Genomic DNA, 16,344 nt, shown 5'->3' with positions numbered 1-16,344 from the left:
ATTGACACTTTTTTGATACGTTGTATTAGAGGTGGAGCACATTTTAACCAAATTTACACATTTTGATATTTATTTAAGTCACACAGAGGAGCCGCACGTTCACTTTTAAGAAATATATATATATTTTTCACGCATTTATACATTTTAGCACAAATGTAGGGGCAAGTCACTCACAAAAGTACCCCCCTTTTTTGTTTTACACACTTATTCATTACTTGTAAGGTTTGGGAAAATTCATTTGAGTAAGGCAGCGCCAATTTCCCCATTAGCCCCCTGATCGCCCGGCGGTGATATGCGTCGCCCCAGGCAGCATCAGATTAGCGCCAGTAGCGCTAACATCCATGCACGCACCGTACACCTCCCTTAGTGGTATAGTATCTGAACGGATCAATATCTGATCCGATCAGATCTATACTAGCATCCCCAGCAGTTTAGGGTTCCCAAAAACGCAGTGTTAGCGGGATCAGCCCAGATACCTGCTAGCACCTGCGTTTTGCCCCTCCGCCCGGCCCAGCCCAGCCCACCAAAGTGCAGTATTGATCGATCACTGTCACTTACAAAACACTAAACGAATAACTGCAGCGTTCGCAGAGTCAGGCCTGATCCCTGCGATCGCTAACAGTTTTTTTGGTAGCGTTTTGGTGAACTGGCAAGCACCAGCGGCCTAGTACACGCCGGTCGTAATCAAACCAGCACTGCACTAACACTTGGTGACGTGGCGAGTCCCATAAGTGCAGTTCAAGCTGGTGAGGTGGCAAGCACAAGTAGTGTCCCGCTGCCACCAAGAAGAAGACAAACAGGTCTGTCGTGCCCATCGTGCCCTTCCTGCTGCATTCGCCAATCCAAGTTGGGAACCCACGACTTCTGCAGCACCCGTACTTCCCCCATTCACATCCCCAACCAAATGCAGTCGGCTGCATGAGAGGCATTTTCTTTATGTCCTCCCGAGTACCCCTACCCAACGAACCCCCCAAAAAAGATGTTGTGTCTGCAGCAAGCGCGGATTTATGCGTGACACCCGCTATTATTGTCCCTCCTGTCCTGACAATCCTGGTCTTTGCATTGGTGAATGTTCTGAACGCTACTATACACTAGTTGAGTATTAGCGTAGGGTACAGCATTGCACAGACTAGGCACACTTTCACAGGGTCTCCCAAGATGCCATCGCATTTTGAGAGACCCGAACCTGGAACCGGTTACAGTTATAAAAGTTAGTTACAAAAAAAGTGTAAAAAAAAAAAAATATATATATATATATATATAAATAAAATAAAAAAAAATAGTTGTCGTTTTATTGTTCTCTCTCTCTCTCTATTCTCTCTCTATTGTTCTGCTCTTTTTTACTGTATTCTATTCTGCAATGTTTTATTGTTATTATGTTTTATCATGTTTGCTTTTCAGGTATGCAATTTTTTATACTTTACCGTTTACTGTGTTTTATTGTTAACCATTTTTATGTCTTCAGGTACGCCATTCACGAATTTGAGTGGTTATAACAGAATGATGCCTGCAGGTTTAGGTATAATCTTGGTATCATTCTTTTCAGCCAGTGGTCGGCTTTCATGTAAAAGCAATCCTAGCGGCTAATTAGCCTCTAGACTGCTTTTACAAGCAGTGGGAGGGAATGCCCCCCCTCCCACCATCTACCGTGTTTTTCTCTGGCTCTCCTGTCTCAACAGGGAACCTGAGAATTCAGCTGGTGATTCAGCCAGCTGACCATAGAGCTGATCAGAGACTAGAGTGGCTCCAAACATCTCTATGGCCTAAGAAAGCGGAAGCTACGAGCATTTCATGACTTAGATTTCGCCGGATGTAAACAGCGCCATTGGGAAATCGGGAAAGCATTTTATCACACCAATCTTGGTGTGGTCAGATGCTTTGAGGGCAGAGGCGAGATCTAAGGTCTAATAGACCCCAATTTTTTCAAAAAAGAGTACCTGTCACTACCTATTGCTATCATAGGGGATATTTACATTCTCTGAGATAACAATAAAAATGATTAAAAAAAAAAATGAAAGAAACAGTTTAAAAATAAGATAAAAAAGCAAAAAAATAATAAAGAAAAAAAAAAAAAAGTGCCCCTGTCCCCCCTGCTCTCGCGCTAAGGCGAACGCAAGCGTTGGTTTGGCGTCAAATGTAAACAGCAATTGCACCATGCATGTGAGGTATCACCACGAAGGTCAGATCGAGGGCAGTAATTTTAGCAGTAGACCTCCTCTGTAAATCTAAAGTGGTAACCTGTAAAGGCTTTTAAAGGCTTTTAAAAATGTATTTATTTGTTTCCACTGCACGTTTGTGCACAATTTTAAAGCATGTCATGTTTGGTGTCCATGTACTTGGCCTAAGATCATCTTTTTTTTTTCTTTAAACATTTGGGCAATATAGTGTGTTTTAGTGCATTAAAATTTTAAAAAGTGTGTTTTTTTCCCAAAAAATGCGTTTGAAAAATCGATGCGCAAATACTGTGTGAAAAAAAAAATGAAACACCCACCATTTTAATCTGTAGTGCATTTGCTTTAAAAAAAATATATAATGTTTGTGGGTTCAAATTAATTTTCTTGCAAAAAAAAAAAATTTTTTTCATGTAAACAAAAAGTGTCAGAAAGGGCTTTGTCTTCAAGTGGTTAGAAGAGTGGGTGATGTGTGGCATAAGCTTCTAAATGCTGTGCATAAAATGCCAGGACAGTTCGAAACCCCCCCCAAATGACCCCATTTTGGAAAGTAGACACCCCAAGCTATTTGCTGAGAGGCATGTCGAGTCCATGGAATATTTTATATTGTGACACAAGTTGCGGGAAAAAAACAATTTTTTTTTTTTTTGCACAAAGTTGTCACTAAATGATATATTGCTCAAACATGCCATGGGAATATGTGAAATTACACCCCAAAATACATTCTGTCGCTTCTCCTGAGTAGGGGGATACCACATGTGTGAGACTTTTTGGGAGCCTAGCCGCGTACGGGACCCCGAAAACCAAGCACCGCCTTCAGGCTTTCTAAGGGCGTAAATTTTTGATTTCACTCTTCACTGACTATCACAGTTTGGGAGGCATTGGAATGCCCAGGTGGCACAACCCCCCCCCCCCCCCCCCAAATGACCCTATTTTGGAAAGTAGACACCCCAAGCTATTTGCTGAGAGGTATAGTGAGTATTTTGCAAACCTCACTTTTTGTCACAAAGTTTTGAAAATTGAAAAAAGAAAAAAAAATGTTTTTTCTTGTCTTTCTTCATTTTCAAAAACAAATGAAAGCTGCAAAATACTCACCATGCCTCTCAGCAAATAGCTTGGGGTGTCTAGTTTCCAAAATGGGGTCATTTGGGGGGGGTTGTGCCACCTGGGCATTCCATGGCCTCTGAAACTGTGATAGGTAGTGAAGAGTGAAATCAAAAATTTACACCCTTAGAAATCCTGAAGGCAGAGATTGGTTTCCGGGGCCCCGTACGCGGCTAGGCTCCCAAAAAGTCCCACACATGTGGTATCCCCGTACTCAGGAAAAGCAGCTAAATGTATTTTGGGGTGCAATTCCACATATGCCCATGGCCTGTGTGAGCAATATATCATTTAGTGACAACTTTTTGTAATTTTTTTTTTTTTTTGTCATTATTCAATCACTTGGGACAAAAAAAATAATATTCAATGAGCTCAACATGCCTCTCAGCAATTTCCTTGGGGTGTCTACTTTCCAAAATGGGGTCATTTGGGGGGGTTTTGTACTGCCCTGCCATTTTAGCACCTCAAGAAATGACATAGGCAGTCATAAACTAAAAGCTGTGTAAATTCCAGAAAATGTACCCTAGCTTGTAGACGCTATAACTTTTGCGAAAACCAATAAATATACACTTATTGACATTTTTTTTTTACCAAAGACATGTGGCCGAATACATTTTGGCCTAAATGTATGACTAAAATTGAGTTTATTGGATTTTTTTTATAACAAAAAGTAGAAAATATCATTTTATTTCCAAATTTTCGGTCTTTTTCCGTTTATAGCGCAAAAAATAAAAACGGCAGAGGTGATCAAATACCATCAAAAGAAAGCTCTATTTGTGAGCAGAAAAGGATGCAAATTTCATTTGGGTACAGCATTGCATGACTGCGCAATTAGCAGTTAAAGCGACGCAGTGCCAAATTGTAAAAAGTGCTCTGGTCAGGAAGGGGATAATTCCTTCCGGGGCTGAAGTGGTTAAATTTGTAAGCTATCTTGATCTGGCAAATAGTTAACAGAGGATCGCTCAGATAACAATGTACAGGAAGGAGAGGAGCTAAGGGGTGTGTGGGGGTTATAGAAAGCACAACCCCCTCCTGGCTCCTGGCTCTCTCCTCCTCTCTGCGGCTGTCACTAATGTAGGGACAGAATTTGTACTAGGAGAAAGGGGGATTTGGGGGGAATGTGCTAGGCGGAGGATTTGGGAGCGGGTGGGGGGGTTGTGCTTGGAGGGGGGATTTGAATGGGAGTTGTGCGAGGGGGGGAATTGGTGGGGGGGATTTGTAAGTTTACAACCTACAGACCACTGATCTCTGCCTTGTAGAGTACATTTTGGGGCTTGTCCACACCAGGTGCAGTGCAGTAACAGGTAAAATTACATGTTTTCCCATACCGCACAAAAATGCGCTGCCTTTTGCAGAGGTGTAAATTTAATGACACCCTGAGGCATCTAGCAAATGCACATACGCTTGCACCTGCTAAAACGCGTGGTACCATAATACCATGTGTTTTGGTGCTGCGCAATTTTAAAAATCATGCCGGCACACTTTTCATATGCATAGAGCAGCTCATTAAAAAATTTAACGGAACGTGCAAAAAAGCACGTGCACTTGGATGCACCTCCTGGTGTGTTCTAATCCAAGTATGGGCCTGACAAAGGGGCACTGTGTGGCTCTGAAACTTTGCCATATGTGTACCATGTGAAAAAGCTTTGGACCTTTCTGAAATATCCTTGGTGTGATGATGACATTTCTATACTTTTTCCTGGTGTGAACGAGCACTCAGACTGCTGTGCCCCAGCATTGTGCACAATTTTAAAGGGTGCCTTGACTGAACACAGATTGAAAAACACTGCTCTACCTAATTAAAATCTGGGCAATGAACACACTTCATCCTAGACATAACAGCCAGTAATTTTCAATCTGGCTCAGTTAACTTGTAAATCTACTTTTACCAAGCCAGGTGGTGAATGCAGGGCCACTAATGGCTGGAAATTTTGTGAATTCCTTACAGAATGGGAAGAGTACAAATCTAAGCTATTGTGTGGCCATATGGAGGTGCAATGGGCCTTTGAGGCCCACTGTATATTTTATGTTGACCATCATTGATATACAGCAGATACTACTTTCTTAGATATCACAACTGAAGTTCAAATACATAACTATCTCTAATCCCCCTTTCAGAACTTCATGAGGCTGGTTTACTGAAGAAGTTGAAAAGATTCACACAATAGCTTATGTAGATTAACTTCAGTTATCCAACAATGTGAAAAGAAAATGTCTGTTTACTTATTACATATTGCCGAAAAATTTGTTAGTTTTCGTTTCATTCATTTTGTTTTTTTTTGGAAATTTGTAAATTCGAAAATAAGAAAGGAAAATATGAAAATCCAAAAATTCTAAATAATAACTAAGTAATAATAACTATTAAATTATAGGTATCGGTATTTTCTTTTCAAATTTGGCTGTTAGTGAACGTAACGAATACAAATTTATCTGAAGTTACGAATTATTCAAAACATATGGAACGGAACGAAATAATAATAATAATAATAATATGTTTTTATTAATATTACTGTTATTTATTATTATTAATTTGTTACATGCCATTCGTTTAGATACGCCATTCGTTATTACGTATAATTTGCAACTTCGGGTGAATTTGTATTTGTTACATTCACTAACAGCCAAATTTGAAAGGAAATTCCAATACCTATAATTTAAGTTAAGTTATTATTAGTTCGTTATTATTTCGGATTTTCCTTCCTATTTTTAGATTTCCGAATATTCTGAAAAATTTGGAAATTCGGATATTTCCGAATTGCACATGTCTATTGCTTATTTCATCTGCACAGGATTGGATAATTGAAGTAAATAGTCACATTATTTATATGCAATCAGCCCAAATTTGCATTTCCTAAGGAAATCCTGTTACCTATGGATGGAGGAATGATAATTTCAGGGCTGCAAGCTCCTTGACAAGACTCAATGTGCACACCGACTGAATAGAATTTTCAAATGCATTTTTGGTTCTCAATTCTTTTTATTCAAAAAGACTTTACAGATGAAAATACACATAACTGATCATCACATATTGTATTTTGTATAGTTGCCTAACAAATGTAGGTCATCAGCATTTGAACTTCATTTCTAATTACCGTTTCTGCAGGGTGGATTGCATTTGAGTCAAATGCATTGGTCATATCCCATCCATTGACAAAACCTACAGTTAGGTCAGTGAAAATGATTTCCATTATGGAATAATGAATAGAAGCATGAAAATCGCTCATGGTTTCAAAGTTTTTTTTCATTTCACCTGTATTCTCAGTCTTAATGATAACTTTGGTTTGTGGACTTCTAAGAAAGAGGCGTTCAATAGCACTTCGTATATTAAGCAGCCGTTTAATAAAGTGATAAATAGGATATGCTCTAAAATGTACCCCTATATTTAGTACAATCACAGTACGCTGATCACCTCTAATTAGGTCAATTTCTCGTGAAATAGTACGCTCCTCCTTCCAGGACTGATATGAGGTAGTGATGAATGGATAGGTGTGCCTTTTCCAGGTTATCTTCATATTCCTTTTCAGGTCCAAATGGAAAATCTGATGTGCCCAATTGTCTTCATAAAGGTGGAATTGTGTCAATGCTGAGGAAAGAAAATCATTTAAATTGAGGGCATGCACATAATTAAGCTACGTTTGTACTATGTTAATAAGTATGTCTACACACCATAAGGAGCTACAGGCATTAGCAGCACTAAACTGCAGCACTTGTATCAATCCCAGAAAGATATTGATCTTAAGCACATAACAATAAATGAAAACCAGCACAAAAATAGAGAAGTCTCTGTAGAGTAATCAGCTGCAACAAAATAACCAACAGTGCATAGGGGAGAGTTGAAAAATAGTAATTATAATTATAATTAATTCCTCAGAATCTTCATCCCTTCACCACACCACGTGGAACACAGCTCCCTTAAGATTTTACACTCACCAAAAATCAGGTGAAAATAAGCCTTAAACTCCACAAATGAACGGGCTTCCTCTTCTGGTCATCGAGTCATGGTACGGACTACCGCTTTTGCTTCTTATGTAATTCCACCAGAATTAGATCTGTATGGATTCACACTGTGTTCTATCCCGGAATACCAGACTCCAATAGATTTCTACTGGATCCCAAGCTCATCAGCGATAATACCCAAAGGATAAAGATGCTCTCATAGCATAATTACATTTTAAACAATGTTTAATTAGACCCCAAATCCCCCTTACATATTGCATTTACAGATATAAGGTTAAAAATGAGCATGTAAACAGTAGTTTGCCTGCCTGGTGTCACTCCACCGCTCCTAGTATTGAAAGGATCGCGGCGATGGCCGGGTTGAGCTCCACGAGGGTATACAAGCTGAGTGGCCATGGAGCCCCGCCCTTTTTTTTGCATATTGTCATCGATTTTGTCAGGGCGGGGCTACACGGCCACTCAGCTTGTCTACACTCTTGGAGCTCAACCCGGGCATCACCGCAATCCTTTCAATACTAGGAGCGGTGGAGTGACACCAGGCAGGCAAACTACTGTTTACATCTATTGGAGTCTGGCATTCCAGGGTAGAACACTGTGTGAACCCATACCAATACTGGTGGAATTACTTTAGAAGCTAAAGAGGTAGTCCGTACCATTAACCAATGACCAGAAGAGGAAGCCCGTTCATTTGTGGAGTTTAACTGCTTGCAGACCAGCCAGTTTTACTATGGCAGATTGGCTCCGCTGCGCAAAATAACGTTATTGTACGTGATCTCATGAGGCCTGGTTAGCAGGTGTGCGCACCGCCGCGAGCTCTGTGAGTCTGAGCGCGGGTCCCGCAGACTTGATGTCCGCAGGGATACCCACGATTGTCTCATGGAGAGGAAGAATGGGGAAATGCTAATGTAAACAAGCATTTCCCCATTCTGCCTAGTGACAGGACACTGATCACCGCTCCCTTAATCGGGAGCGGTGATCAGTGTCGTGTCACACATAGCCCATCCCCCCACAGTTAGAATCACTCCCTAGGACACACTTAACCCCTGCAGCGCCCCCTCCTGGTTAACCCCTTCACTGACAGTCACATTTACACAGTAATCAGTGCATTTTTAATCGCACTGATCGCTGTATAAATGTGAATGGTCCCAAAATAGCACCATAATGTCGCAGTCACATTAAAAATCGCCGATCGCTGCCATTACTAGTAAAAAATGTATTAATAAAAATGCCATAAATCTATCCCCTATTTTGTAGACGCTATAACTTTTGTGCAAACCAATCAATATACACTTATTGCAATTTTTTTTACCAAAAATATGTAGAAGAATACGTATCAGCCTAAACTGAGGAAAAAACTTTTTTTTATATATTTTTTTTGGGATATTTATTATAGCAAAAAGGTAAAAAATAATGCGTTTTTTTCAAAATTATCGATCTTTTTTTGTTTATAGCGCAAAATATAAAAACCGCAGAGGTGATCAAATACCACCAAAAAAAAAGCTCTATTTGTGGGGAAAAAAGGACGTCAATTTTGTTTGGGAGCCACATCGCACGACCACGCACTTCAGTTAAAGCGACGCAGTGCCAAATCGCAAAAAGTGCTCTGGTCTTTGGCCAGCCAAATGCTCCGAGGCTGAAGGGGTTAAGGCTTACTTTCACCTGATTTCTGGTGAGTGTAAAATCTTAAGGGAGCGGTGTCCCACGTGATGTGGTGAAGGGATGAAGATTCTGAGGAATCAATGATAATTATAATTATAATTTTTCAACACTCCCCCATGCACCGTTGGTTATTTTGTTGCAGCTGATTACTCTACAGAGACTTCTATATGCTTGTTTATAACAAGGACATTGTGCTGGTTTTTCATTTATTGTTATGTGTTAAAGCCCAGGTTCACACTGAGCTGCGTGAATGAAGCCATGCCAGTTCAGCTGATTTCAGCTGAAATTTCAGAGACTTTTGTGCAGGTTTTTGCACAGATGTCAATGTAAATCGCAGCACGAAATCGCAAAAAGTAGTACAGAAACGCCTTTTTGAAATTGGTGCAGCGCCACAGATGCAGCGTCGCAGCAATTAGGACGGTGCCATTGATGGCAATTGCTGCCGATTTGACATGCGATTTGACATGTCAAATCGCATGTCAGAACTTACCAGTGTGTGTTTATTTTAACAGATTCATGAGCGCTGAGGGAAAGTGAATGATTGCTGTTCAGTGATTACTTACTTTTATTATATATAAAGGGGGTTGTGACCTGTCCCAACCAAAATATTAACAATGACATACCTCCATCTCTAATTTGTATGAGAGCAAGGGATAGAAATTGGAACGGGACTTTACATGAGGCATGTCAAGGAGTTGATATAAAGTTGTTGAATCAAAGGATAAATTAGATTAATTTTTACCAATACTAAATCAATGATCCATGGTATTAAACTTATATCAATAAACAATAATATAGACTGAAAGGCGTAATCACAAAGGATTTACATAATAATATTCATATAAAATGATTTAATATTATTAATCACTGGACATGATAGAGTTGGTACAAAATACATCGAACAATAAATATAATTGATACAAAGGTCAATACATAAAAAATGAATGAATATGAAAGTTAAAGGCATATCCATCAGTTGGTAACTCAACACGTTTCTTGGCTTTCAACCAGTCATCAGGAGTCAGATGCATAGTAGCTATAAAATAGGATAATGAAACGCCTGTTAGTAGATAAAGCCCTCTACTTGGGTAAAAGGTAAGTAAAAAGGAAACACCAGTTTCAATGATACTCACAAATCACAATCAGTGGGAGTGAATGTTACATCCATAGGTACACACCAAGGGATGAGTGTGTGTAAATATATTAAGCACTAAGGGCCACTAAGAGACATGGACCAGCATGGCTGTACCGGGTCACAAATTTGGCCCTGGACTTCATCCAGAACGGCCCACTTTAATTTTGCAAACAAGCACAAAAACAGTATATAAACTATACACAATTGTGCAAAAAAAACATAAGGAGTCCTCACTAACCTCTTTTATTATTTCACGTATTCTCCTGTGTATTTTTCTCATCCTTCTCACATCACTGCGTGAAATTGAGGGAGAGCCGCGCAGCCATTACTTTGACAGGCTGTCACAGAAACCGGCCCACTGAGCGATCGGCCCACCGGGAAACTCCCTGTAGTCCCGATGGCCAGTACATGCCTGTGGACCAGATATGTGTAAGAGTATGTGAAAAAAACATAACAAAAATTAAAAAAAAGAAAAAGATCAATTTATGTGGACCATAAGGGTATGCAGCAAAAACAAAAACAAAAAACACAAAAATCACAATGGTGGATGTGGAGGGAGGATGAATAGTGAAGTGGTTACCTGTCTCGTCAATGTGTAGCGCAGACTGATCACTTCCCCAATGCAGCGGTGTATGGAGTGAACTGGCTAGTGACCACCACTGAAGTACTCTGGGTAGGGGGAATCATGTGAAAGTGTTAGAGCAGCGTGTAGGAAGGAAGGGATCTCCCCTGCGTTACAGCGGTAGGCGGGCGGGTATCGCGAGGGGAGATCCCTTCCTTCCTACACGCTGCTCTGACGCTCTCACATGACGCTAGCGTGAACACGCCCCCTACCCAGGGTACTTCAGCGGCGGCCACTAGCCAGTTCACTCCATACACCGCTGCAGTGGGGAAGTGATCAGTCTGCACTACACATTGACAAGACAGGTAACCACTTCACTATTCATCCTCCCTCCACATCCACCATTGTGATTTTTGTGTTTTTTGTTTTTGCTGCATACCCTTATGGTCCACATAAATTGATCTTTTTCATCTTTTTGATTTTTGTTGTGTTTTTTCACATACTCTCACACATATCTGGTCCATGTCTCTTAGTGGTCCTTAGTGCTTAATATATTTACACACACTCATCCCTTGGTGTGTACCTATGGATGTAACATTCACTTCCACATTAACCCACTGCTTGCCTTTTTAAATTTACCTAATAATCTACACCTTCCCTTTTTACAGAATCTGATGTGTTTTGCGGCTTGGTTGCCCACTCCCACGTAGCGGTGTTTTGGGGTGCTCCGATGCCCTTGGCGGCTGCTTTCCTTGGGTTATCATGGGGAATTTTCTCTGCCTCAACCCCGGGTGAGACCCTGTTAACCCAGACCACCTATAAATCCCACTATAGGAGTTGTGATCAACCTGTGGTGATTTGTGAGTATCATTGAAACTGGTGTTTCCTTTTTACTTACCTTTTACCCACGTAGAGGGCTTTATATACTAACTAGCGTTTCATTATCCTATTTTATAGCTACTATGCATCTGACTCCTAATGACTGGTTGAAAGCTAAGAAACGTGTTAAGTTACCAATTAATGGATGCCTTTAACTTTCATATTCATTCATTTTTTATGTATTGACCTTTGTATCAATTGTATCAATTATGTTTATTGTTCGATGTATTTTGTACCAACTCTATCATGTCCAGTGATTAATATTATTAAATGATTTTATATGAATATTATTATGTAAATCCTTTGTGATTACGCCTTTCAGTCTATATTATTGTTTATTGATATAAGTTTAATACCATGGATCATTGATTTAGTATTGGTAAAAATTAATCTAATTTATCCTTTGATTAACAACTTTATATCAACTCCTTGACATGCCTCATGTAAAGTCCCGTTCCAATTTCTATCGCTTGCTCTCATACTTACTTTTATTGTTTTAGACTTTGTACTATATTACCAAAAGTATTGGGACGCCTACTTTTACACATGCATGAACTTTAATGGCATCCCAGTCTTCATCTGTAGGGTTCAATACTGAGTTGGCCCACCCTTAGCTATAACAGCTCCAACTCATCTGGGAAGGCTGTCAACAAGGTTTAGGAGTGTGTCTATGGGAATGTTTGACCATTCTTCCAGAAGAGCATTTGTGAGGTCAGGCACTGATGTTGGAAAGAAGGTCTGACGCGCAGTCTCCATTCTAATTCATCCCAAAGGTGTTCTGTCAATTTGAGGTTAGGACTCTGTGCAAGCCAGTCGAGTTCCTTCGCCCCAAACTCGCTCATCCATGTCTTTATGGACTTTGCTTTGTGCACTGGCCCAAATCATTTGACCCTTTGGGTCTGGTGTGGATTTTAAAGGGGAACCTCACACTATTAAAAAATTGCCTGAGGTCCCCTAGGATGTCCATACCAGATCTTTTGGGTCTGATATGAATTTTAAGGGGGACACCATGCAAACACACCCAAAAAAATGCAGAAGCCCCCCCCCCCCAAATCCAAACCAGACCCTTAATATAAGCATGCAGCCTGGCTGGCCAGGAAGGGGGGGAGGAGCATGCATCCCTCCTCCTGATCCATACCAGCCCATATGCTTTCAACATGGGAGGGTGCCTTGCCGGGGGGAACCCCCTGACCAAACACTTGGTACGTATTTTGATGAGGACAAAGTCCAGGGTTGTGGGAGTCTGAGGGCTGGGGGCTTATTGGATTCACCCAGATACCAACCCCCAATGTGAATGAGTGTGGGGTACATAGTACCCCAATCATTTAGAAAAAAAAATTGTAACCTAGAAATAAAGTCACCGGCATAACAAGTCTTTTTAAATAAATTAAATTCCCCCCAAAATTTCCTTGTTGTAAATCCAACATCAAGCGTGATGCCAAATTATATTCAAAAGTGGTGCCGTGCTCCCAAATGCTAATGTGCTAGTATCCCTTTAAATCTGTTTGCACAGCAATTTTCAAACTCAGCATATCATATCAAACATTAACAAAACAAAACAAACAATGCATCATTACATAAAGTGTCCTTTGGTATGAATTTGCTTGCATATGCTCAATCTTTCATAAAAAACAGGCTTGTGTTCACATATCCAAATGACTGCTTCCTTAATTAGTGTTCACCACTATGTGCTCCAGTCATCCACATGTATTAGTGATAATCCCCTCATTCGATGTGCCCTCACCTAGGGGATAAGACCAACCAGTGGCAGCCCGCCTATTAGAGGCGCACAAGGGCGCCGCTCCCCCTACCCATGCGTCCGGCCCCCTGATCTGCATGCAGGGTGCCGGACTTATGGATTCCAATGGGGTTTTTTTTTTTTAAGCATGCGATTAGAGCCAGAGGCTCTAAAAGGCTTCAAAAAAGGGTGGGCTCGGGGCGCAGAGCACTGCTCCCTGAGCCCACCCAGTTGTGTGAAAATAGCGAATGAATATTTGCTATTGTCACACTTATTCTTCTCCCAGCCAATCAGGAAGCAGGTCGTGAGACTTATTACTTACGCACGGCCGAAGGAGAAGCAGAGGAAGACCGACTGACCCACCAGCCACCAATGTGACTTCAGGGATGGCTAAGCTACAGCGGCTCAGCCATCCAGCATCCAGCACTCCCCAACTCGAACAGGGGAGAGAGGAGGAGGGGAGATTGGAGTCATCCCGGGCAGGACATATGCCTCCTAATCTAAGGAGGCCGTCCGTCTCCCGTGGGGGGGGGGTGTTTCCCTGTTCCCCGCACTCTCCGAATTAAGGTCTGTCTCCCGGTAGGGTGGCCTTGTCTCCCGCCAAGGGGTCGGGTTGTGTTGGTTTGCTGCCCCCCCCCCCCCGAATGAGCACCAGACGCAATGCAGAGGGACTACTTGTAAAGTTGGAGCTGTAGTAGCGAGCAAGTGCCGCATAAGCCGATGCCTCCTCTGTAGTGCTGGATCCTGTCTCATGCATAGTGACTCCACCTCTTATCCCAGCTAACCTCCCTAATGGTATTCCCCAGTGTGAATTTTCAGTACCAAAAGCGGTAACCCCCAGCCACACTTGGGATCACATCTCAGGATCCAGGCAAAGTTACTTACCTTGTCCCCAGGATCCTGCGATGTCTCCCTGCTGTGTGTGCGAGCCATGTCTACGCTCAATTCATCACAGTGCCAAGCTCCGTTCCCTGTGAGCATTACGCCGCATGGGGACGGAGCCCAGCGCCAAATTCCAAAAGTTAAAAACACAATACACATACAGTACACTGTAATCTGTAACATTACATAACTGTATCACATCCCTTTTGTCCCTAGTGGTCTGTCCAGTGCCCTGCATGCAGTTTTATAATATAAATACTGTTCTTTCTGCCTGGAAACTGGAGATTGTCCATAGCAACCAAAAAGTGTCCCTTTACATCAAAAATGGTTTTAGACCAGCTAGAAAACAGCGATAATAAATTAGAATAACTTGCAGAATTGAGCGATAGTGATTTGTGGGGAAATCCGTCATCAAGCACTGAAAGTAATGACAGCAACAATTCTGCAACTGAGCAAATTTCAGTGTTTTTGATTTGATTACATTATTGAATATTTTTTATTATTATTAGTTGTTATAATTATTTATTATATTATAATTTATGATTTCGTGATTCAAAATTTATCATACCCAGGATGTCTACTAGACTCTTGTTTGGACAGATTTAAGTGTGTTATTCCTAAGAATTACAGACCTACATTATAAAATGCCAAATTTCCAAAACATTGTACTGCTTTGAGCATCAAAAATCTGACCTAATCATACCACCAGGAAGGCTAGTGGTCTCCAGAGTGGTGCCAGCAGTAGGAAAAAATAGATCTTCAGGTCAGTGTGTTTCTCCACCCCAAACTCGCTCATCTATGTCTTTATGGACCTTGTTTGTGTACTGTTGCGCAGTCATGTTGGAACAAGAAGGGCCAACCCCAAACTGTTCCCACAAAGTTGGGAGCATGAAATTATCCAATATGTCTTTGAATGCTGACGCTTTAAGAATTCCCTTCACTGGAACTAAGGGGCCAAGCCCAACCCCTGAAAAACAGCCTGACACCATAATCCCCCGTCCACCAAATGATTTGGACCAGTGCACAAAGCAAGGTCCATAAAGATAAGGATGAGCGATTTTGGGGTGGAGCAACTTGACTGGCCTGCACAGAGTCCTGAACTCAACCCAATAGAACACCTTTGGGATGAATTAGAGTGGAGACTGCGAGTCAGGCCTTTTAGTCCACATCAGTGCCTGACCTCACAAATGCTCTTCTGGAAGAATGGTCAAACATTCCCATAGACACACTCCTAAACCTTGTGGACAGCCTTCCCAGAAGAGTTGAAGTTCTTATAGCTGCAAAGGGTGAGCCAACGTAATATTGAACCCTACGGACTAATACTGGGATTCCATTAAAGTTCATGTGCATGTAAAGGCAGGCATCCCAATACTTTCGGTAATATAGTGTGTGTGTGTGTATATATTGCATGGGTACTCATTGATTGCACTCACACACACACAGTGCCTTGGAAAAGTATTCATACCCCTTGGAATTTCCCACATTTTGTCATGTTACAACCAAAAACACAATGTATTTTATTTGGATTTTAAGTGATAGACCAACACAAAGTGGCACATAACTGTGAAGTGGAAGGAAAATTATAAATGGTTTTCCAAAATTGGCAGAATCCTATATCTGGCACCCCCCCAAGCAGACAGGCAGTGCACCGTACCCTGACGTCAAGTGATGTTAGGGTAGTATATTGGAAGATGATATAGTGCCAGCTTAGGTGATATAGTACCAGGTTAAGTGATATAGTGCCAGGTTAGGGTGATATAGTGCCAAGTTAGGTCGATATAGAGCATAGTTAGGTGATATACAGTAGTGCCAGGTTAGGTGGTAGTGGCAGGCTAGGTGGTAGTGGCAGGCTAGGTGGTAGTGCCAGGTTAGGTGATAGTACCAGGTTAGGTGGTAGTGGCAGGCTAGGTGGTAGTGTCAGTGGCAGGCTAGGTGGTAGTGCCAGGTTAGGTGGTAGTGGCAAGCTAGATGGTAGTGGCAGGCTAGATGGTAGTGCCAGGTTATTTGGAAGTGCCAGGTTAGGGTGGTATAGTGCCAGATTAGGTGGTAGTGCCAGGCTAAGTTGTAGTGCCAGGTTAGGGTGGTATAGTGGCAGGTTAGGTGGTAGTGTCAGGTTAGGGTGGTAGTGACAGGTTAGGGTGCTATAGTGGCAGGTTAGGTGGTAGTGGCAGGTTAGGTGGAAGTGCCAGGTTAGGGTGGTATAGTGCCTGGTTAGGTAGTAGTGCCAGGTTAGTGTGGTAGTGCCAGGTTAGGTAATAGT

General features: G+C 41.6%; 1 protein-coding gene across 5 annotated transcripts in view; it reads right to left on the bottom strand.

Moving 5' to 3' along the window:
* Positions 1 to 6,229: 6,229 nt before the first annotated feature.
* Positions 6,230 to 16,344, bottom strand: part of LOC141145220 (NXPE family member 2-like) — a 211,081-nt gene continuing 200,966 nt past the window's right edge. For all 5 annotated transcript variants that reach the window (XM_073631721.1, XM_073631720.1, XM_073631719.1 and 2 more), the window contains one exon: positions 6,230 to 6,855. In XM_073631721.1, coding sequence (XP_073487822.1) covers positions 6,320 to 6,855 — 536 coding nt within the window. In that variant the 3' untranslated portion in view covers positions 6,230 to 6,319. The remainder of the gene's footprint in view (positions 6,856 to 16,344) is intronic.

This window comes from Aquarana catesbeiana, linkage group LG05, assembly GCF_042186555.1.
Source record: "Aquarana catesbeiana isolate 2022-GZ linkage group LG05, ASM4218655v1, whole genome shotgun sequence".
NCBI classification, from domain to species: Eukaryota; Metazoa; Chordata; class Amphibia; order Anura; family Ranidae; genus Aquarana; species Aquarana catesbeiana.
Note: the sequence above shows the minus strand (reverse complement) of the source record. Positions and strands in the feature narration are given on the sequence as shown.